General features: G+C 41.9%; 1 protein-coding gene across 1 annotated transcript in view; it reads left to right on the forward strand.

Annotated features, from left to right (window-relative positions):
• The window catches only part of LRP1B (LDL receptor related protein 1B), a 1,349,009-nt gene that overhangs the window by 1,137,626 nt on the left and 189,159 nt on the right, over positions 1-22,224 (forward strand). Inside the window, exons 58-59 of the mRNA XM_075000767.1 lie at positions 12,410-12,532; positions 18,943-19,124. Coding sequence (XP_074856868.1) covers positions 12,410-12,532; positions 18,943-19,124 — 305 coding nt within the window. The remainder of the gene's footprint in view (positions 1-12,409; positions 12,533-18,942; positions 19,125-22,224) is intronic.

Below are 22,224 nucleotides of genomic sequence, written 5' to 3' on the forward strand. Positions count from 1 at the left end.
TGAACATGTAATGGTTGAACCTCTCTCATCCAGCAGCCTTGGGATCTAACTGGTGCTAGACAAGAGAATTTGCTGGACCATGAGAAGTTAATATTGTCTAGCACATTACCAACATTTTCACTGCTTACGGGGCTCTTTTAAGACAGTTAGGGGCAAATTACAGCTAAATAACAGCACAGAACACTGAGAGCCAGGACTGGTGGTTAGAAACAAGTTTTATGGGACCGCAGAAAACTAGGCCACACCCATGATAGGTTGTTGTCTGGCTACCTAAAATCAAGCTGGATTATGGGTGTTGCCAGATGAGAAAATTCTAGATTAGAAAAATTCAACCTGTATAACATACCTTGAAGCAATACTTGCAAAAAGGCAAGTAACACTCCTGTGCATTATTGTAGCTAATTACTATCAATTTTATCTATTCACGCAATTTAGGACAAGATTCCAAATCTATTGTACTGTAAATGAAGCAAACATAAACATGTAAATGTATCCATAAATAGACTTAATTACTGTAAATGTATTAGAAGCAGAAAACATTTTATTCTTAGCCTTTGAGGAAAACTTCCTAAAATAGAAACACAGACACCTGCTCAGAACAGGCATATTGGTTCAGTGTTTCTGTATCATTGCAGCTATTTGTCACGTAACTGTAGTTCTTCTTGAAGTGATTTTTCTTGTGCAATCCAATGTAGGTGCATGCGCGTGCACATGCCCAGTTACCAGAAAACTTTTCCTCCAGCCAGTAGTCATTGGGTTGGTGTGGCACCCTCAAAGTGGCACCAACATAGTGCCCAATATAGACATCACTCAATGCACTCCCCCGCACCATTCAGTTCTTTCCTGCCAAGGTGTCAGTTACTGGAACTCCCTTTCGCTCATGCAAACAATCTTCTTAATGAGATCTTAGTTAGATCTTATCTCTAAATAGTTTCTAATTAGGTGTTAATAGTTTAAATAGCTAATAGTTCTGTTGTTATTATTTAGAGTAGTTCATCGGGCCCCAAGTAGGGAGGTTGCTCCCCCTCTTGGAGGCCTCAGCATGTGGGCATGCTGAGGTTGCCAGGCTTCAAAGTCTGCATTGATTGGGAAGCATATGCCAAAGAGTGAGCCACATTCAGCCTGCTTGAAGTGCCTAGGCAAGAGTCACCGTGGGGCCACTGCCTGGTCTGTAAAACCTTCAAACCCAGGATGTTAAGAGACAGGGCTCAACACCTCAAAGTCTTGCTGATGGAGGCAGGTCTCCAACCCACAAAATCCCCATCCACTGGGCTGAGTATATCTTCCTCAGTTCAAAGTGCACCAGCACAGAGCTCAGCCACAGCATCTATGAAGAAGAAGGAAGCCCAGTTCCATGATGAAGGGCCAGCAGCTCAGCTTCCCCAGAGCCATGAGTCTCAACCCCTGGTGCCTCGCAAAAAAGAAAAGGCATGACAGGCCAATCTCCTGCAGCATCCTAGCATAGGGAGAACTCCCAGGTGGCACAGGGGGATGTGCCCAATGAGCAGATGTGGCAGAGTCAGGTGTTGATGCTGGTCTGGAGGTCCAGTCCCCACTCCCTACAGCTAGCATCAGCACTGCATTCCAGGCAGTGCATAGTCTTCTGCAAATCACGGGACCCTTCTTGACGCCAAGCAGAAACATATCCCTGAGGCAGATGTTGAGTCACCCTCCATTGCAGGGCAAGACCTGCATGATGGCGTGGGTGCTTACACCCCTGGCCTGCCAGCAACTACAGCACCAGCACTGTCCCCACTGGAGCTTACACAGGTGCCCTTCGGACAGGTACCTCCTTGATCTTCAGCATCAGAGACCTCTGAGTCATTGCCCTATTTTTCCAGCACTGGTAGGAATAAGAGTGCTCACTCTTCTTCCAGATGGAATTGACACTCCGTGCTGGGGTGTGAGCACCAAACTGGCATTCCCACAGTGGCTGTTCTGGACCCTGTGGGCATTCCATAAGAGCCATGGGCAGTTCATTTGCCCACTGTCCCAAGCTTCATCACTGGTGTCATCATTGGGAGTTCTCCTGGTAGTGCGTTCAGCACCATCAGACTCACTGAGAGCCTCTCCATGGGAAGGCTCTTCAGAACAGCTGCTTCCCACAGAGCCTTCTCCACTGGCACCATCAGTCTCCTCAGCACCAACTCCCTTGGTGCCATTGCTGTCATTGGCTCTGGTGGTTTCAACACCTTTCTTATTGGTTCCATCCGCCATGGAGCTGATCATGCCAACACCTATGGGGCCTAGAGGGTTCCCAGTGACATTGGCATTAATGGCTCCTCCTCTCTCCATGCAGGGATTGGCACCACCTTCTGTGGGCTCAGCATTGCACAGACAGGCATCAGAGCTGTTCCTCAGAGAGCAGGTGCACTGAACATGTTGGGAGCCATGCATGTGGGCTGCCCAATGCAGGCAGGTGCCTCCTCATCCTCTTCCCCAGATGAAGTGGCCACAGAGTCTTCTTCCTCCCCAGTGCTGGAGGATGTCCGAGCCCTCCAGCAGTTACTTTGCTAGGTGGCCAAGGGCTTGGGGGTGCAGGCTGAGAAGGTGAAGGATGAGGCTAACCTAATGAAGGATATTTTGTCCTCATCAAGTTCCACTAGAGTGGTGCTGCCTCTCACTAAGACTATAGCCCAGACAGCCAAGACTGTGTGGCAGACCTCAGTGTTGGTCTAGTCCGTGGCAAGGAAGAACGAAAGGAGGTACTTTGTCCCCTCTTTGGGGCACAAACACCTCTTTATGCCCCTCCCATCCAACTGTCTGGTCTGGATGCAGCCAACCACAGGGAGAGATGGGTTTCAGGGGCTCTCACCTAATATAGTGAGCCAAAACATTTAGCCTTGTATGGTAGGAAAGTTTATTCAATTGCAGGGCAACAGTGGTGCCTAGCTAATAACCAGACCCTTGTGATTTGATATTCATACAATACAGCTTCCTCCCTCTCTGAATTCAGAGTTGATTCCCCCAGATGCCAAACCCGACTTTACGGCTGTAGTGGAGGAGCACAAGCTGATCTCATATGTGGCTTTGCAGGCTACCCTGCACGCTGTCAGTGCAGTGACAACAGTCATGGCATCAGGTGTAGCCATGAGAAGTGGGTGCAGGGATTCAGGTTTCTGGCCTCCCCTGTGAAATGCAATGGACTATTGAGGACTTGGCCTTTGAGGGGGTCAACTCCTTTTTTCAGAAAAAAAATGGTAAGAGGCTACACAGCCTTAAAGACTCCAGAGCCACACTGAGAACACTGGGCCTCCATACCCCTTTGATGCAGTGCAGGAATTTCAGTCCCCACCCTCCCCCAGACACTACCATCAGCAGCTTAGGGATCAGCATAAGTTGGAGCAGCAGAAGGCGCTCCCACCAGCCTGGCCAAGACCAAGGGCAGCAGCAGCCCCCACTGGGGCCTAAATCCAACTTTTGAAAATGAGATTGAGAGTGCCACAACACTCCCTGTTATGGATATAGTGTACTCTATCTTTTCACTCCTCCTATCCCCTTTCTACGCTGCTTGGTGCCAGATAACATTGGACTGTGGGTCCTTCGCATGATAGAAAGGAGATATGCTAGCCAATTCAGTTTGTACCCCTGCTTCCAATCCTTTTTCCCTGTCCCTCTTCAGGGACCCCTCTCACAAGAGTCTGCTCAGGCAGAGGATTCAGCTGCTCCTCAACCAGGCACTATAAAGGAGGTCCCCCCACAATTCATGGTTGGGGGGTTTACTCCCATTATTTCCTAATCCAAAAATCAAAAGGAGGAATGAGGCCCATCATGGACTTCTGAGGCATGAAAGTTGCTAAAAGAGATCAGGTTTCACATGGTTTCTCTGGGGCTCATCCTGTTGATGGATCCAGGGGACTGGTTTGCCACTCTTGACTTACAGGATGCATATTTTCACATCACAATCTGTCCTCCTCACAAGGCATCCCTAAGGTCTGAACAGAGGACACAGTCAATTCAGTCCTTCTATTCAGCCTGTCAACATCTACAAGGGTTTTCAACAAATACATGACAGTGGTGGCAGCCTTCCTACACAGGCAGGATGTCCAGTTGTTCCCATACCTGGTCAACTGCTTAGTCAAAGAAAGCTTGCAGTCCCAGGTTCATCAACACATAAGGTTCATTTGCTAAACCTTCAACAGTCTCAGCATCCTGGTAAATTAGATGACGTTGACACTCATCCCCACTCAACGAATAGAGTTTTTGGGGGCTCTTCTGGACTCGGTTCTTGCCAGGGCCTTCCTGCCAGAGAACAGGTTTCAGGTTATGTCCAGCATTATAAATGACATGATCAGATTCCCCACTGGGATGACCAGGTGTTACATGAAGCTCCTGGGACACATGGCAGCTTGTGCATTCATAGTGCAACGTGCCAGACTTTGTCTACGTATCCTCCAGTTGTGGCTCAGTTTGGTGTACTGCCCTGTGAGGGATTATATAGACAAATTAACAACTTTGCCACAGCAGGTGTTGTGGACCCTGTATTGGTGGCTGGACACTTGGCTGGTGTGTGTGTGTGGTGGTGGTATCTTTCAGGACTCCGCAACCTTCCCTGTCCCTGGTAACCAATGCATCAAATTTAGGCTGGGAGGGCACATCTGGGGGAATGCTGGACTCAGGTTCTATGGGTGGCAACAGATCTTGAGCTTCACATCAATGTGAGGGAGCCCAGGGTGATTAGATTGGCATGTAAGGTGTTTCAGGACAACCTACTCGGGCATTGTGTATCAGTGAGCCTAGAAAAACAGCAATGTATTATATCAGCAGACAACGGGGTGTACCCTCCTGTCCCCAGTGTCATGAGGCCCTCAGGCTATGGATATTCTGCACTCAGCACAAAATCCTCCTGCAGGCCTATTACTTACCCAGGGTCCATAATACCATAGAGGACCATCTCAGCAGGTCCCTCATGAACCATGAGTGATCCATTCACCTGGATGTGCTGCAATCAATTTACCAAGTTTGGGGCTATCCCCACATGGACCTGTTTGCCTCACACTTCAATTCAAAGCAAAAAAAAATGTTTTGTTCTTACTGGAACCAGGCTCTCAGGCCCTGGATAGACACTTCCAGCATGTCCTGGACAAGCCCTCTGCTATGTGCGTTCCTTCCGGTTTCCCTCGTCCACGATGTCCTTTTCAAAATATGAGCAGACCAGTCCTCAGTGGGCCAAGCAGCACTGGCACTTGGTTCTGTTGAATCTGTTGGTGTGTAATCCAAAACACTCATGTTATCTCTGGACTTGTTGATACAGGAGGAGGGTCAGCGTCAGTGAACCCAAACTCTTGTCCCTTCACCTCACAGCATGTAAGCTTCATGCTTGAGTGCCATGGAGCATTTCTATCCAGACCTGGTGAGAGAGGTACTTTTAAATAGTAGAAGACCTTCCATGACCCCACTTACATGGCAAAGTGGAAAAGGCTTGTGACTTGGGCATCCCAAAAGGGATTATCGCCCTTGCAGGCCACAATCCCCTCCATTTTGGATTATTTGTAGCACCTAAGCCAGGTGGGGCTCTCCCTGTCTTCTACAAAGTACACCTGGCAGTTATTTCCAGCTTGCATCCTGGTCCAGGCTTTTCATCAGTGTTCTCAGACCCTGTGGTCAAGAGATTCATGAAGGGCTTGGAGAGGGATGGACCACTTGTGTGGGACCCCTTACCCTCTTGGGACCTCAATTTGGTTTTGGCCAAGTTTATGGTGCCCCCTTCAAGCCCCTTCCTTCCTGCTATTTCCAAGTTACAGAACGCCTTTAGGTGGCCATCATGTTGGCCAGAAGGGTGCCTGAGTTAAGGGCCCTTACAGTAGACCTACCCTATAAGGTGTTCCATAAGGATAAGGTCAGACTAAGACTCCATCCAGCATTCCTGCTGAAGGTGGTCTCTTCTTTCCATATCAGTCAGAATATTTTATTACCATTTTTTTTAACCCTAAGCCTCATGTTACCCCAAGGAAGCAGAGTTTACATACCCTAGATGTCAGTAGAGCCTTGGCTTTTTACATAGAGAGAACCAAGCCATTCAGAAAGTTGCAGCAGCTCTTCACAGCTTGAGTGGACAAGATGAAGGGTCTCCCAGTTTCATTCCAGTGGACTTCATCCTGGACAGTAGCTTGTATTAAGGAATGCTACAAGCTAGCAGGAGTTCCCTTTTCCCCTATCAGGGCTCACTTTATGAGGGTGCAGGCCTCTTCCTCAACTTTCCTAGCCCATGTCCCTATTCAGGAAATCTGTACAATGGCCACCTGCTCTTCCATTCGTACATTTTCAGCCCATTACACTCATGCAGCATGCTAGGGAAGACGCTGCTGTGAGCAGGGTCATACTACAGTCATTCTGGGGCTCCAACCACACGTCTTAACTTCAGCTTGCATTCACCTACATTGAATGGATACGAGTCACTCATAGAAGAAAAGACAGTTACTTTCCTCTGCAACTAGTGTTGTTTGAGATGTGGTGTTTGTGTTCATTCTAAAACCCTCCCATCTTTCCCCACTGTCGGAGCAGCTGGCAAGAAGGAAGTGGGCTGGAGGGCTGGGTGGATGGTACCTATATTGGGTACTATATCAGTGCCACTCCAGGAGGCACCGCACCAACCGGATGGCTACTGGCGGGGGGAGAAGTTTTCCGGCAACTGACAATGCGTGCGCACACGTCTACATTGGAATGGACATGAAAAACACATCTCAAAGAGCACAGGTGTTGGAGGTAAATAACTGTCTTTTACTTGCCATAGATTTTATTTTGAAAATTATTTTAATAAAATGATTGTTTTCAGAAGTAATCAAATTATAAACAGACTACAAAATCTGTCTCAATAAAAATTAACAGTAACAGTAAAGTAAGCCATGCTTTCTCCTGACTTTCTTGTATATCTCCACCTCACAGGGGAGATGTTCAACTTCACACAGGAGTATGTACTAAATTAACTGTCTTGCATTAAATACTTGACTGTACATGAGTACTATTGGAGAGCATAATCTCTTTTTATAAAACCCATCAAATTACTTTTGGCAAGGTACCACTGGTTCTCCTTCCCAGTGTAGATTATTTCCTTCATCCACCACTACTTACTATCAGAAGCAAAAATACAAGTTTTCTGTCTGAGACGTATTGGCAGTTTCTCCTCAGGATTCCAGCAATCCTGAGTTAACACTCCACTCACTAGTACTCTCGAGCCCAGATAGCTCAACCAGTGAGAGCATCTAAGTTTTGGCTTCTATAGCTGCATATCAGTCCCAGACTTTCACCAGTCTGAGTTCTGCTTCTGCAGTTCTGAAAAGTGCTCAGGATGATGGAGCCTTTAATGTTATCTGGATCTAAAAAAAGGAAAGGGGGCTGACCCGGCAGAACAAGTGAGATATCTTCCTCCTCAGGCTCCTTTTCTGTCCCTCCTGACTCAATAAATCTCTTTCTCTATGTGCAAGAGTTTTAGCCTTCTATTCATACAACCTTTTCTATTGTATCTGTAAACTCTTCTGTGTTCAGTAAATATGCCTATGCACTGCAATAGTCTGTTGCACCAAAGTTCTGACTGTATAGCTGGAGGTTTTGGGGGGCTAATTCTACACAATCCAATAATTCTGAATTCTTTTTCTGTTGTTTTTTTTCATAGTCACATTTTCCCCTTACGTTTTGACTGACAGGCTATGTCTACACTAGCCCCTGTCTTTTGAAGGGGGACGCTAATGAGACCCTGCAGGATTATGCTAATGAAGCACTGCAATGACTATGCAGAGCCTTATTAGCATAATGGCATCTGCGGCACTTCGAAAGTGCCGCTTTCTATTGCGCGCAGCTCATCTACATGGGGTCCTTTTCAAAAGGAACCCACACACTTCAAAATCCCCTTATTCCTATTTGGTTATAGGCATAAGGAAATTTTGAAGTGTGCAGGGTCCTTTCAAAAAGGACCCCGTGTAGATGAGCCTCACGCAATTGAAAACGGCACTTTCAAAGTGCCATGGCCGCCATTATGCTGATGAAGCGCTGCATATTCATTGAAGTGCCTCGTTAGCATATCCCAAAGTGTCTTATTGGCATCCCCCTTCCGAAGGGGAGGTGGGCTAGTATAGACATAGCCACAGTCACATATATTGGTCTATAGAATTATGTAATGAAGTAAATCTTACATATCAAGCAAAAACTCACTAAGATATCATTTAAATACACTATTTTTTCTAATTCCATGGATCCATCTGAATGCCTGAAGAATCAAAAGAATTCTTTTGCATTGTATAGGAATTTTTTTTATATTTTATTTTTCCTCTGACTAATAGGATCTTCGAGGTTCTTCAACACTCTTCTTACCAAAGATCCAAATAAGTCAACTTTAGATTAAGTTGGCTGGTGACACCAAAATGGCAGTGGAAAGTTTGTGATCCCAGAGGTGTATTCTCCACCCCACTCAACATTCATTACAAAGGGAACAATATTACCAAAAAACATCAGTTGATCTCCCTTTCTTCAGGATGTTGTGTTCAGCTGTTATGCTCAAGTAGGTTGGGGGAGACTTATTATTCATCATCTCAGAGAACATTACAAAGCTGCTTGCACATTCTCTAACATATTAGAGGTTTGGATATTTAGCTTAAAAATGCTGAGGTCTTATTCAGTCATGGAGTGGTCACCATTGAAAGACAACTTGTTACCCATGGTTAGAGCACATAAACAACTGTGTGTAAAATGATCAATTTTAAAAAATCTGTGCTTTATTAATAAAGACCACTTTATACTTTCTCATCTCTGATCCTAACTGTGGTTGTTGCAGTTGTTTGTATTCAGCTTTCTGATCTGCCGTATGTGGATGATTGATTAGTCCTTGCACGATCTCTACAAGGAGGAATAGTAACAGTTTGAGACTTGGTTTATCTTGTAGCCCATCATGATTTCTGATGAACTTTGAGAAAAAATAATTGATGCTTACTCAGCTGTAACCACAATATGGGTGGAGATGTATTCTCTCTACAGAAATGAATATCACCAGTTAAAGAGAAGCATATCTTTCAGAGGGTAAAGTCACAAAATATTTCACAGACTCTCCACAGGCTGCCCTTGCTGATACCCTTTTTCCAGTCCCATAAGTGTACCCCTTTCAAGCAGCAAGACCATACTTTCACTTCTCTTTGGGATGTGGCACTACAGTTCAACCATTCCCTTACTGTTTTCTCCAGATTGTACCCAGTCCTGGTACTTAGCAGCTCCACTGGAGTTGGGATCTTCCAGTTTTTCTCAAGGAAATTGTGGAGAATATTATGCAGTAATGAAGAGACATTTCCCCAAAATATGATTTCTTTTAGCCAAAGAGCCCACGTTTTGGAGAAGTATATTTAAAATAACATAGTTATATATGAATATTGTCTTTTCCATGACAGGAATCCCCCTTACATCTGTAGGTGGACCTGACTTGGCCTTAGATTTCCTCATTGTCTTGTAACCAGCTTGATGCAGACCCTGGCTCTTAATCAGTCTCTCTCTCTGAGTCAGCCTGAAGCATGCTCTTTTTCCCTGTAACATCTACTAGTTGAGCTGGCCACTTCTCCTATCCTTTTCTGCCAGGAACTTTGTAAAGGATCCATGCCTTTTGATCCCCATTCTCAGCCAAACAGCCCTTCCTCATGGTTGTGACTGAGGAGTCCCTCTTCCCAGCTATGAGTCTGGCTATTGTTTGACAGACTGTTTCTTGTCTAAGCCATTCAAGGTGCTGGTCCTCTGGTGAGGGTGCTACACAGTAATTCCTTTTCAAGTTTGTGTGCATGTTATTGTTTTTTGGGTGATTCCTCCAAGTATCTGACAAAAAATGACGTCCCAAGGTCCTCCCTCCATCTGTTTTGTGTGGTTTCTTTAACTAACAAGCCCTTTTGATTGAACTATGTGTTCAGGTATGGTACTATCACACATCAGCACAATACCTGTAATAATAGAGCAGTTATTTCCTGGTCCTCATATAGGGAAAATTGAATGGGCCCCGTGGGCTGAGTCAGCATTCCAATCCAGGTCTCAGCTCCTTCCAACAGTAGCCAGATTTCAAGATGGAGGGATACTTGGAAGATATTCTGTCAGATACTTTGAGGAATCACCCAAAAAACAAGCACACACACACACAAACTTGAAAAGGAATGATTGTGCAGCACCCTCCCCAGAGGACCAGCACCTTGGATGCCAACCATTAAAGCTGTGTGTATAACTTCCTTAATCGAGTGACTGGTTAGGATTTATGGTTCAGCTTTTTACAATGGTTGCCTTTCCTCTCTTCCACTCTTGAACTTCTGTTCTCGTTCAGTGGACTGTTAATTGTCCAATGCTACAGGTGGCTTCTTTGAGAGAAACTTATTCATTTGTTCCATTACCCTTCACAGCACTAGTGCTGTGTCTTCCTCTGATTCACAACAACAGGGATTCATCCTTCTACAATCTGAAGATGTGTGGCCCTGACAGTATGTCAGGAGATTATATTTTGATTATTAAGGCAAGGCTTTCCCACTCTCAAAGTTCAGAAGGTTCTGCCCTTTCTGTTTCTTGGCACTTTCTTATGCTTTGCTTCTAGAGATCAGTTAAGACTTCTGTCATCTAGAAAGGCAAAAACCGTAGTTGTTTAGAAGATATGGGCATGAAAAGTCAGCCCCATCTGACACAATCAAATTTTGCTCCTTAGTGGCAATGATTCTGTCCTATGGGAATGCTGTACATCATTTCCAAAACTTCTGGCAGAGCTATACTATGGACATATAGTTCTCTCACACACACCATTGCTATCGTAACTGGATGTTTAGGAAAAGAGACGCCACACTGCTTGTTTGCCTAACCTATTTTATGTATACCTATAATTTTTGCATTTGACGGTAAGAGAGTCAAATTCTTTTGTATGTACTCAGCAAAATAATCTCTCAGTAGATTTCATCTTTGACATAGTCTTTGATTTCATTTCTGTGCCATTAACCTTCCTCACCATTTGGTAAAAAGCAGGATGTTATCATCATATATCATAGAACTGGAAGGGACCTTGATAAGTCATTAAAATCTGTCCCTATGACTTCATTCTTGGAAATGGGACACTCAGGTTGCTGCTACACTACCATTGTCCCATCAGAAGGCACATGGTAATGAGGCAATTTGAGGCAGGCTAATGAGGCACTGACATGCATATTCAGTACCCCATTAGCATCATGGTAGCCACACGCACAAACGTCAAATTTCAGATTGACAATGAAGATGGGGTCAGCTTTGAAATAAGTGCCCCACTTCAACATTCCCTTACTCTCACAAACGTAGATTGGAGTAAGGGACTGTCGAAGTGAGGTGCTTATTTTGAAGCTGCCCCCATCTTCACTGTCAATCTGAAAATGGGCATTTGTTCACACAACCGCCATTATGCTAATGAGGTGCAGAATATGCACATCAGTGCCTCATTAGCCTGCCTCAAATTGTTTTATTACCATTCCCCCTCTGATGGGACAATGGTAGTGTAGCACCAGCCTCAAATCAAACAAGCTCTGCTTCCTTTCAAAGTGGGTCTTACATAAAGCTCAGGAAGATAAAAGAGAAGATAAAAAGAAACCAATAAATGCAAGGAACCAAGGCCCATTCACTTTCCTTGTCAGAGATATCACTCCAGATTGTGACACTAATTTAGATCAGACTTCAGCTATCACTTCTCTAGGTTGTTCTTAACAAAAACCAGAACCAGGCTTTCAGAGCCAAACTGGGCACTGAAAGTTGAAAAAAATGGCAAAAGAAAGATCATGCAAACTTCAGCTCTCTAAAATGGCAAAAATTTACCATTGTGCAATAACAATTTGGAATGACCAGTGAGTGATATTTGTGTTCATTACATATATCACAGAGAACTCAATCAACTTCTGCCAGCACACCACTTCTCTCCTATTCCCATTTCATCAAATACAAGATAACATAAAGGGCATGTCTACACTTGCATTCCTCTTTCGAAAGAGGTATGCAAATGAGACAAATCGAAAATGCAAACGAGGCATAAAATTGCATACTCAGCACCTCATTTGCATATTCAAATTTTGAAAGAAGAATGCCAGTGTAGATGCTGCTCTTTCAAAAGTAAACCTTTTTTTCCCTTTTTTTTATGGGAGGAAGGATTCTTTCAAAGATGGGGCTTACTTTCAAAAGAGCACTGGTTTTCTTCTTTCGAAATAAGCTATTTTGAAATACAAATATGCAAAAGAGATGCCAGATATGCAAATCTGCACTTCATTTGCATTTTTATTTCCCTTATTTGCATACCTCTTTTGAAAGAGGAATGCAAGTGTTTGCACAGCCATTGTAAGTATAATATGTCTTTTGGTCTGAATAATAAAATGATTACTTTTTTATTCTGAATACCATCACATATTTTGTATTCAAACATACATAAAAATGTGGACCTGATTCTTTTCCTTTTTAGGGGCTAAACAATGTGATTGCAATAGACTTTGATTATAGAGAGGAGTTCATCTATTGGATTGATTCCAGCAGACCAAATGGCAGCAGAATAAACAGAATGTCTTTGAATGGAAGTGACATAAAGGTAATTCGGAATCCATAAAAATAATGTACTTACTCCAATTAGTGAAGTTTTATTATATAAAAGTAAGATGACATCAGAATTATATTTGTTCTTTATTAAAGCTGTAAAAATGTTTGTTTCTTTTTCTTAATAAAATTGCAAGATCTGTTTGTGTGTCTCAGCTAACATAGACCTGATTGAAACTGAGAACTTAAACTTCTGCAATTTAGTGAAAGTTTCTAAACTGGAAATGCAATAATTCACCTAGAACTAATCAAAAGAATTGTATCCCTGGGCCATATTCTATGTGACCTAAAAAGTGGTTCAATGTAAGACTTATAGTGGGTATAAGTTGATCAGTAAACAGATGGAAGTGGAAAATCAGTGATCTAACATTCTAGAATGTGACTTCTTCTGTAATGTGTGATTTATGGAATTGCACTTAGTCTGCATAGATGCTGGAGTTAATAGAATAGAACAGAACAGAATAGAATTGCTATGGAAAATCCAGAGCTAGCCCATGTCGTAGTTTCCACAAAATTCTTCCTCTGGCAGTGGAGCGAATTGAGTGATTCAGCTACAATTCACCTTTGTTCATTTAAACCATTTTTTTTTCTAATTTGGGGTCAGTAGTAAGTAGGGTTTATGCTTACAGCCTTTATATCTGTGGAGAGTGGAACTGATACCTGCACAGAGCTCTCCCCTTTCTCCTACCTGGCACAAGTGAGTTGGGGGGTGGAGCATCAAGGAAGGCCCCTGTACTGCCAGCAAGGAAAAGGTACAAGAAGCTGCATCCTAAATCTCCCTGAAGGAGGGGCTGACTGCTGGCTCTGCCCTTCTCCATTTCCCCCTCCACTTGTTGAGCACCAATAAACTCTGGGTCCCTGCTGCCCCTTTCCTCTTTCTCTGCTGGTCGTTACCCCGGTTCTTGCTTTCCTGCTGCCTGCCTCTTCCCTGAACAACACTGCCCACTCCTCACTGGTCTGTGAGAGTGTGCTCCTTCTCCCCTAGAAATTTCCAGATTTGTTGTACAGATGGAAGTAAAATCCAGATTGCAGATTGTGGCTTGGATGAAGAGTTGAGCCTGGAAGATGCATCTAGGATGTAGATTCACATGTTTGTATCTGTGCAGGACTTTCTGAGCCTGACCTATCCTGTTAAGCAAAGAACCATTGAAATATTCAGATTCTCAATGTTCCCTGCCAGTCTCATCATGCTTGGCTACAGAGTGGAGCTACCTACTTACTTTGACTTGCTTTCCTTACTTCTTGTCTACATTGAGTGTTTTTAAATCTAGAGATAATTAGTTATCTGTAGAATTAATTGGCATCTTTGGTAAATTTTAGGTGTGATTTTTTTTTGTCTCCAAAAGTTATTTTGAACAGGTACCGGGACTTTAGAATTTGTGACCCCAATTCTCTGAAATTAAAACATTGCCTCTTCTCCCATTTATTTATGAGGCAGTCTTATATTTCCAGGGGAAAAAAGAACCAAATTTATCAGAACAAGACTCTCCTCTGCATGTGCTTTCCTCCCTTGGTGAGGATTACAGGACAGTCCACATGGGACACGTGTAATCGTGTTGCTCAAAATACTTGTGGAAGCACAGCATAAGAAGCTATACAGAATAGAATAGCAGAGCTGATATTAAGCTGCAAGTCTTTCTCAAAAGTCTTCAGAAACCAGAGTAGCATACTTTTAGGTGTTTCTTCTTTACTCTGTTAAGACCCAGCAATTCTGTATGGACTGTTCCAGTGCAATGATTACAGTAGCGTTGATACCAGCAGTGGCTTCACCATTTCATCTAGTACTGAGCAGAACAATGGCATCAAAATTGGCACTCTGCATCTTGATTCTCCACCTTAGCTGTGGTTGTCAATCTGTGTGGTACCAATTAAATACGTGGAACCAGGAGAATTTTTTGGAGGATCCTGCAAATCCTGTTGTGTACAGCTCTGAACATAACATCAGAAGGACCAGGGGCTAAAATATCTTTGCTGCTGGGAGGTTCCCAAGGTTTAGTTGCCCATAGACATTCTGTGCAGACTAGTACCCCAGTTTTTTGGCAATTCGTCCAATCCTCTGTGTGTGAACTACTCTTTTTTTGTCTTCAGCTGAAGATGTCTACCTTGCACACTTCTTTCAGTGGTGTGTCGAATACATATCCCTGTAGTCTCCTTAGCATGAGTATAAATAGTGGTTTAGCTAGTGAGGGATGACTTAGGTGAGAAAAGACACACCTGAAGGGTGTGAATATGTGCCTATACATGCTCTACTTGCCCAAGACATGCATTCTCTTGAAACTACTGTGTTTAACGGTGTAATGTCCTGATGCTTCTCCACAGCTGGATCCCTCACCTGCTACAGGGAAAGACACCAGCAGTGGGTAGACAGCAGGGAAAGTTTCTGCCAGCTCCGCACCATTGGAGTCCTTCCCTGTCACAGGGAAATACTTCTGGAGAGGGGAAAGGCTCTGCCAACTCCCATCTGCTGGAACCTTTGTCCTCTATGAGAAAGGGCCCTCTCAGGGGAAGGTCTCAGGGAGATGTTCAGCCTTTGCCTCCTACCTGCTCCCTGCCAGGGTCTTTCTTCACAACGGTGAAAGGCTCTTGCAACGGGGAGCTGTTAACATTTTTCCTGTCTCTCCCAGCCTGCTTTTCATAGTGACATTTAGAATACACATACCCTACATGCCACCACCAATGGTGTATAGTGTAGACGATAACCTGAATCTCAGAGAAGTGGATAAGGATATCAGACATATTCCCATAAGACAGCTGCTCATGTCTTTTGTTGATGAACAACAGATTCTTGAGGATTCATCCTGTTCCAAATATCATAGATACCTCATATACCTTGGTACGTGCTCTTGCTATTTGGACTGTTACCTTGTTTTATTGAAGCATGTCACTTTTGGAACATATGTGGTACATACAGGGCCACCAGCTGGGTAGGGGAAGGGACAGTTGACCCCAGGCCCAGTGTTTCGAAGGGGCTTCAAGCTCCAGTAGCTATGGTGGAAGCAGCTGGATCTCTGTGCCCCTTTGAAGTACCATGGCACCACTGCCCTAGCTGTGCACGGCTGTGAGGCAGTGGTGGAGGGCTCAGTGCTGCAGTCTGGGTGGTGCTGAGAGCTGACTGCCCTGGCTTTGCCCCTTCTGCTCTTTGCGCCACTCCTTCTGGCACCCTAACCACCTTGTCCGAGGCCTGTGGTGGCTGTCAGCCACGGTGGGTTTATACATACCAGAAAATCACAAATCTGTACCAACCTTGAGGGGAAATTCTTCGTCTTCAGCTTCTCATGCTACATCATCTCTGTTAGCTCCATAACAACACATTTATTCTGGAGAACCTTCAGAAGAGCCTCCACCACATGTGCCGTTTAGGAACTTTAATAGGCCTTTCATTTTCGTGTCCCAGTGTAGCAGTGGTTTGCTTGAGGCCATCTTATGTGGGTAATTTTACGTATTTTCAAGATTTGCTCAGAAATGTGACTAAGGCTTTAGATTGTCTCCTTGAAGAAGTTCCAGACATTCAAAAATGCTCATATAGGCTTATTAATATATACACTCCTGGTTCGCATGGACCCTGTCAGGAGTTTATAGGAAACACAAACTACTCCAGTCCTCATATCAAAGATATCAAACAAGAGATATCATGTCCCACCTGTAGTATTTATCTATAAACATCTGATATGGGGCTGCTTAATAGTTGTTGCAGCTATAGAGAAATTAAAAGAGCAACAAAAATGACTTCACAAGAGCACAAAACAAAGTATCTAGATTTATTTGACCGCAAAACTTATTGTATAGTGAGCTTTCATTTTAGGATTTCAAACTATTGGGTTCTACTGTTAGGAGTTCATGGACTCTGACAAGTTTTCTGCTTTTTTTCCCCTCTTTTTTTTTTTTTTTGACACATTACCTCCAAAGAATAGAGACTGTCATCTTTAATTTCAGAGAGAGAATTAGCCGTGAGAACAACTAGAGCACATTGCAATGACTGACTCCTCTTTTAGATTCTGGGCACATTGGTAGTTACCAGAAGGTCATTTTGACATTAAAGGTCTGGGATTCCATATGGATTTCAGAGAGTGGCTACCCATTGAGAGCCTGGAGCTTTTTATCTTGAAAACTGATGATGGCCACAGTGATATCTGGAAGTATTCATATCATTCCCTAAAAGGAAGCAGAATAAGCTTCTACTTATTCAGAACAGATATCTGCTCTGAGTCCAAAGAGTCGCAACACCTTTAAGAAAGAGGCATTATTTTAAAAAAAAGACACCTTTTGTCTCAGCATTCTTTACACATCAAACTACATTGGCTATTAAACAACCATTTTGATGAATAGGTCAAAACTAGTAATATCATTTTTCTGGATCTAGACCCTGACATCCATTCCTTCGTAAATTAAGTAAACTTCTTTCAGAAAGGTATGGACTTCAGTTGCATCAGATTGCTTGTTATTAGACTTAGAATCAATCATGTTCACAGAGGCTGTGTTGAAGTCCTTCCATGTATGCAGAATCAATCAATTCAAATAATGAGAGACAAAACTACTGTCATGTTCTACATAAATAGTGGTGAGGAACAAGATCATTCTTGTTGTGGCAGGAGGCAATCCAGCTATGGAACTGGTATCTCTCTCATCTTCAAGAGTTGTTCTATTTTTAACACTGTAGATTGTAACTGATTTTTGAGGGGACTTCCTAGTGCCAGTCCACCAATTAAGGGGTCACTTCCCCCTGGGTATCACATTGTCTTTCTGTCTGCTTTTCTTTTGAACCTATAACAACCTGTTCCTTGCTGCATCGCTTGATGCTTTTTGTTTAGGCTACATCTACACTACGAGAAAAATTTGAATTTATGGCTGTAAGCTAAATATTTCACATTTTTGACAAGGTTACTGGCCTGGTGGATATGGGGAGGTGGTAGGTGTAATATACACTTGAATTTAGTTGAATTTGAATTTGATTATATTCTAGTTTTATAGAGTTAAATGGGTAGAATTGTGAAGCTTAGAGAAAACTAAGAAATATTTAGGAGAGAAGCTGTTCAGGATACAGAATAATGTCAGTATATCCTCTGAACAAATTAAGCCCCAGATGAAGATATTCAGAGTTACTTAAGAGGTATTCAGGCCCTCCTAACAAAGTGGAGTTTCATCTGTATTAATATTTAAGCTATGGCACAGCTGTGTTCAGCATAGTTTATGGATGTAAGATCAGAGGTGGATTCCATTTTACAGGTTCACAATCCTGGGTCTGGCTGGAGGCCATTTTAGCTACTGGTGCAACTTAAAGAGACCACATGGCTACTCAGTGTATTTGTGGACATAAGGGCCCCAAAGTACCACTAATTCAAACAGGCATCACCAGAGCACAGCAGTGCACTAGCTATGCTCTGTTTCCCTTTCACAGGTCTAATGGCCCCAGCTCCAGAAATTGTGAAGGGGCGGTATACACCAGAATCCTGAGTTGGCTATTTGTTTGCTTCATCATCCTTTTGCATCACACCAGTGGGTTTTCAGGATCTGGTGCACAATATGTCCAGCCGATCAAAGACCTGTTGAAAAGGTCTGTGATGAAGATATTTTTAGTCCAAATGTAATTTGCACGTATTTGGTTAAGTTCCACAGCATCCAAAGAACTACATCTTTTGAAGTCAACCCATCACTAGTCCATGGACTATAAACTGTTTTAATGGAATACTCCATTAGCTGTGCCCTCAAAATTATTTCCTCACATTGTGCAAATAATCCAGCATTTCTGAACTTATTAAAAACCTTCTAGTTTTACTTCCTTATTTCAACCAATTGAAATATTTGGGAACTTCCTGACATTGCCAGGCACCGCACTTACCAAAGGGCATTTCCACCTCATTGTAAAAAGTGTGTCTTTTTAAGTATTCATGACTTGAAGAACTGGCACTGATGTCAATAAAGAGAAGCATATTCCACTGTACTTCTGAGGGGAATAAAAGAGGCATTGCTGAGAAATAGCTATCCTGGGAGAGGAGAACTATTGACTTTTCGATTTTGATGATGGTAGAATTTTTCTAAAAATCAAGTTGAATGTGGAAGAAAAATTTTTTTCTCTAATCTTTTTTTGACAAGGAAGATTACACCAAAACAAAACAAAATGACTCCCAACATTTAAAGAGTCAGTAAACAATTTAGAGGAGTACTTCAGTCTGTAGTTGATGTTTAGGGTTCCCCATTCTCCCTTTGTGACAGAAATTGTATTCCGTCATCTTTGAGAAATAGATCTAATTTTTAAAGAAATGCCAGATTTTTTTATTAATGTGTGAATTTACTCCACAGTATATTCTATATTCTTCCAGTAAACATTTTGAAACATACAAAAATCAGTTTGCTTGTCATTATTTTAAGTATTTAAATTATTAACTCTTCATGTGTTGATTACTCTAGATAGTACATAACACAGCTGTTCCAAATGCACTAGCTGTTGACTGGATTGGAAAGAATCTCTATTGGTCTGATGCAGAAAAAAGGATTATTGAAGTATCAAAGCTCAATGGCTTATATCCCACTGTTCTTGTGAAAAAAAAAGTGAAGTTTCCTAGAGATTTGTCTTTGGATCCTCAATCTGGGTATGGAAAAATAATTTAATGTAAAATCGAAACTAGATAATGAATTATCATTAAAATATTGAACTATGTTTTTCCTAAGCACTAACAAATCATTATCTGTTTTTTTTTCTCTTAGTAGCTTTATCGTCTATCATTAAAGTAAAACACAAAATATGTTAGTTCTGTCTCCGTGTGTTATAAAAATTATAATCAAGGAGATTAATTCTGGTTAGGAAAATATTTTTGTGGCACCCTAACCCATCTTGATACAAGGGCTTGTCACCTATCATATTTGTGTCATGTTAACTATGAAACATTAAGAATGGTCACATTTTTATTGAACATATCCATTGCAGTGACTTACATGCTGGTTACTCTTTTCTGCATTTGTTCTTATCTAGATTAATAGTGGGTAGTGAAATGCCACATCTTCAAGAAAACAATTTTGAGATTTCTTTTGCATACTACTGCAGGGATGAAAAATGTTTAATACTGAGCTTGATGTACACAACTTCGTCTTTATTTCAATATGTGCAATGTAGTGAATTATTTTTATACAAAAATAGTAGTTGACCTGACTCAGCATTTGGTGGTATTAAAAATTGAAACTTGTCAGAATTCACTGTTATTTTCTCTATTTTTTTAGCTGTCATGGAAAATGTGCAAGCAAAAAAAAAAGTAAATGTTCATTCTGTAGTTGCAAAAACAACAGGGAGTCCAGCTGCAAAGATAGCTCTTCCAAACATAAACTAATCTAGTTCTCCCGTGCTTGAACTTACAGAAGAGTCAGATCAAAAAATACATCTGAAAAGAAGGAACTGTCCCATTCATTTAAATGACTTGTTACTCTGAAGTATGCAGGGTATTTAAATGTTAACTTTGTTAAATATTTCAATTAATGTATATTCATCTGTGTTAGGGGTCTACATGAAGTTTGAATATTACCATTAATTGTTTTCTTTCCAATCTAAATCTTTACTAAGCTTGAGTCATAGGGATAATGAGCACTGATTAAGTGCTGCCGCAGTCAATCATTTAGGGTTCGTAGGAATGCACTAAATCAAACCCTGAGGGCATCTCCCATTGACTGAGGTACTCCTCACTGTTGCTGTCATGAGGAATAAGGAAAGTCAAGGAGGGGTCTCCCATCGATCTCCCGCAATGGAGCCAAGCCAGAAATTCAACCTAAGGTATGTCCACTCTAGCTGTGCAGTTCTAGGTGGAGTTGAGTATCTTAAGTTGAATTTCTTTTGTAGTGTAGACCTGCCCTAACTCACAGCTAAAGAGTTTTTTTGTTTTTTTTTAAATCAGTGTAATAAATAAATACATTTGCTCACAAGACATGTAACTTCATCAGATATTTAATTGTAAACTTTTCAGTGCTGAGGCATTACTGTCATACCTATATGTAATGTACCAACTCATTGCTAACGGTAACCAAACAGTGATGATAATTTAATACTAATAGTTAACTTTTTACTTTAGCCAGAAGAAATTTTAAATTCTAAGTGAGATATTGGAATATAACAGCACCTTGATGGTGCTTTCTGTTTATGAGGTGATAACTGTATCCTCACTACATTTATTGCCTAGGTTTATTTAGCTTGGTATATAGTTGTTGCCTCGTAAACAGGAAGCACACTTAAGTCACCAATAAATATATGTATAAACAATGGCCACTAACACATCAGTGCTTAATGTAGTTGAAAAAGTCATAAAAAGTCTGTTTGATAGTTTCTTTTTATGCAATTTCAGCTCTTAAAATGAAAGCTTATAGTGTAGATCATTATTAAAAGGATTATTACATAGGACTGTTTGATAAAAAATAATGGTACAAAGTAACTGAACCACTCATCAAATAAATAACATTTATAATAACAAATAAATAACAAGGAGCTTGACTGCTTCATCGGAAATCATGAAATAGATAATCCTTGCTTTTCTTCCTTTTCAGATTTGAATCTAATATGTAATGCTCTTTGTATTGTAGAGCACTAAGACATTTCTACTTAGAAGGATGAATAAAGCCCTCACAGTGTCTTAATGTAAACATTTAATTATTTTATTCTATTTTCTAAGGCTCCAATAATATCAAATGCCATTGACAGAAGAAAGCCTATGGGGTGGGAGCTACCAAAGGAGGAATAGCACTATACTTTTCTCGATGGTAATCATGATGATGCCATCTAGCTCATATAGGCTATGTCTACACTTGCCCCTTCTTCAGCCCACACTACAAAATTCTGTGGAGTAAAGGCACTTTGAAGTAGCACAGGCACTTCGAAGTGCCCATCACTACATGGCATGCTGGCACTTCGAAGTAAGATGGTTTGAAGTTGCCGCGGGATAGAATTTGCCTAATGAAGTGCTGCATGTTCAGTGGACCTCACAGCTGCACAGCATACCGGCACTTCGAAGTCTGACACTTTGAAGTTGCTGTGGGGGAAAAATCTGCCTAACAAAGTGCTGCATATTCAGCAGAGCACTTCATTAGTAATCTCCCATCACCCTGATTACTGGCAAGTGTTGACATAGCCATAGTAAGCCAAATAATTTTCTCTCTCCAAGTCTGCAGCATAGTTGTTCGTAGTTGGAGAGGGGCTTTTACTGGGAGTGTTGGGTCCAGGAGATGACCACTTTTCATATCATTGTCCCTTTTCAAGCCTACTTGGATATGGTAGTGAACGTAATGCTGTCCTTCTTGGCAGTATCTCATGTTGCATACCATCCACCTTGGGTCATAATTTTTTAAAAGTGGCTAGTTTGGAATCCTTGATAGCTCAGTATGTAAGGAAAAGTGAATCAATACTGCAGCACTGAGATAGTGGCCTTCTTTACAAAAGCCCCAATATTTTCAGGATCATCTAGTTGATTTCCCTGTCTATCTTTGGCCAAGTTCTGTTTTCATTCTCTGATGGAACAGGCCCTCAGGCCCATCTATCAGATCAATCTGTAAAAAAAAAAAAAAGAAAGTGAGTTCAAACAGGCTTCTGACTCTGGCTGAAGTGTTTTTTTAGCACTTGGATATTTAGCTAAATCATCCCCTATGGAGGCATTTGACACAATAGAAATTAATAACATAATAATAAATAACACAAAAATAAATCTTTTGAGGCACTGG

The sequence above is a fragment of the Carettochelys insculpta genome, chromosome 8 (assembly GCF_033958435.1).
Source record: "Carettochelys insculpta isolate YL-2023 chromosome 8, ASM3395843v1, whole genome shotgun sequence".
Classification (NCBI taxonomy): domain Eukaryota; kingdom Metazoa; phylum Chordata; order Testudines; family Carettochelyidae; genus Carettochelys; species Carettochelys insculpta.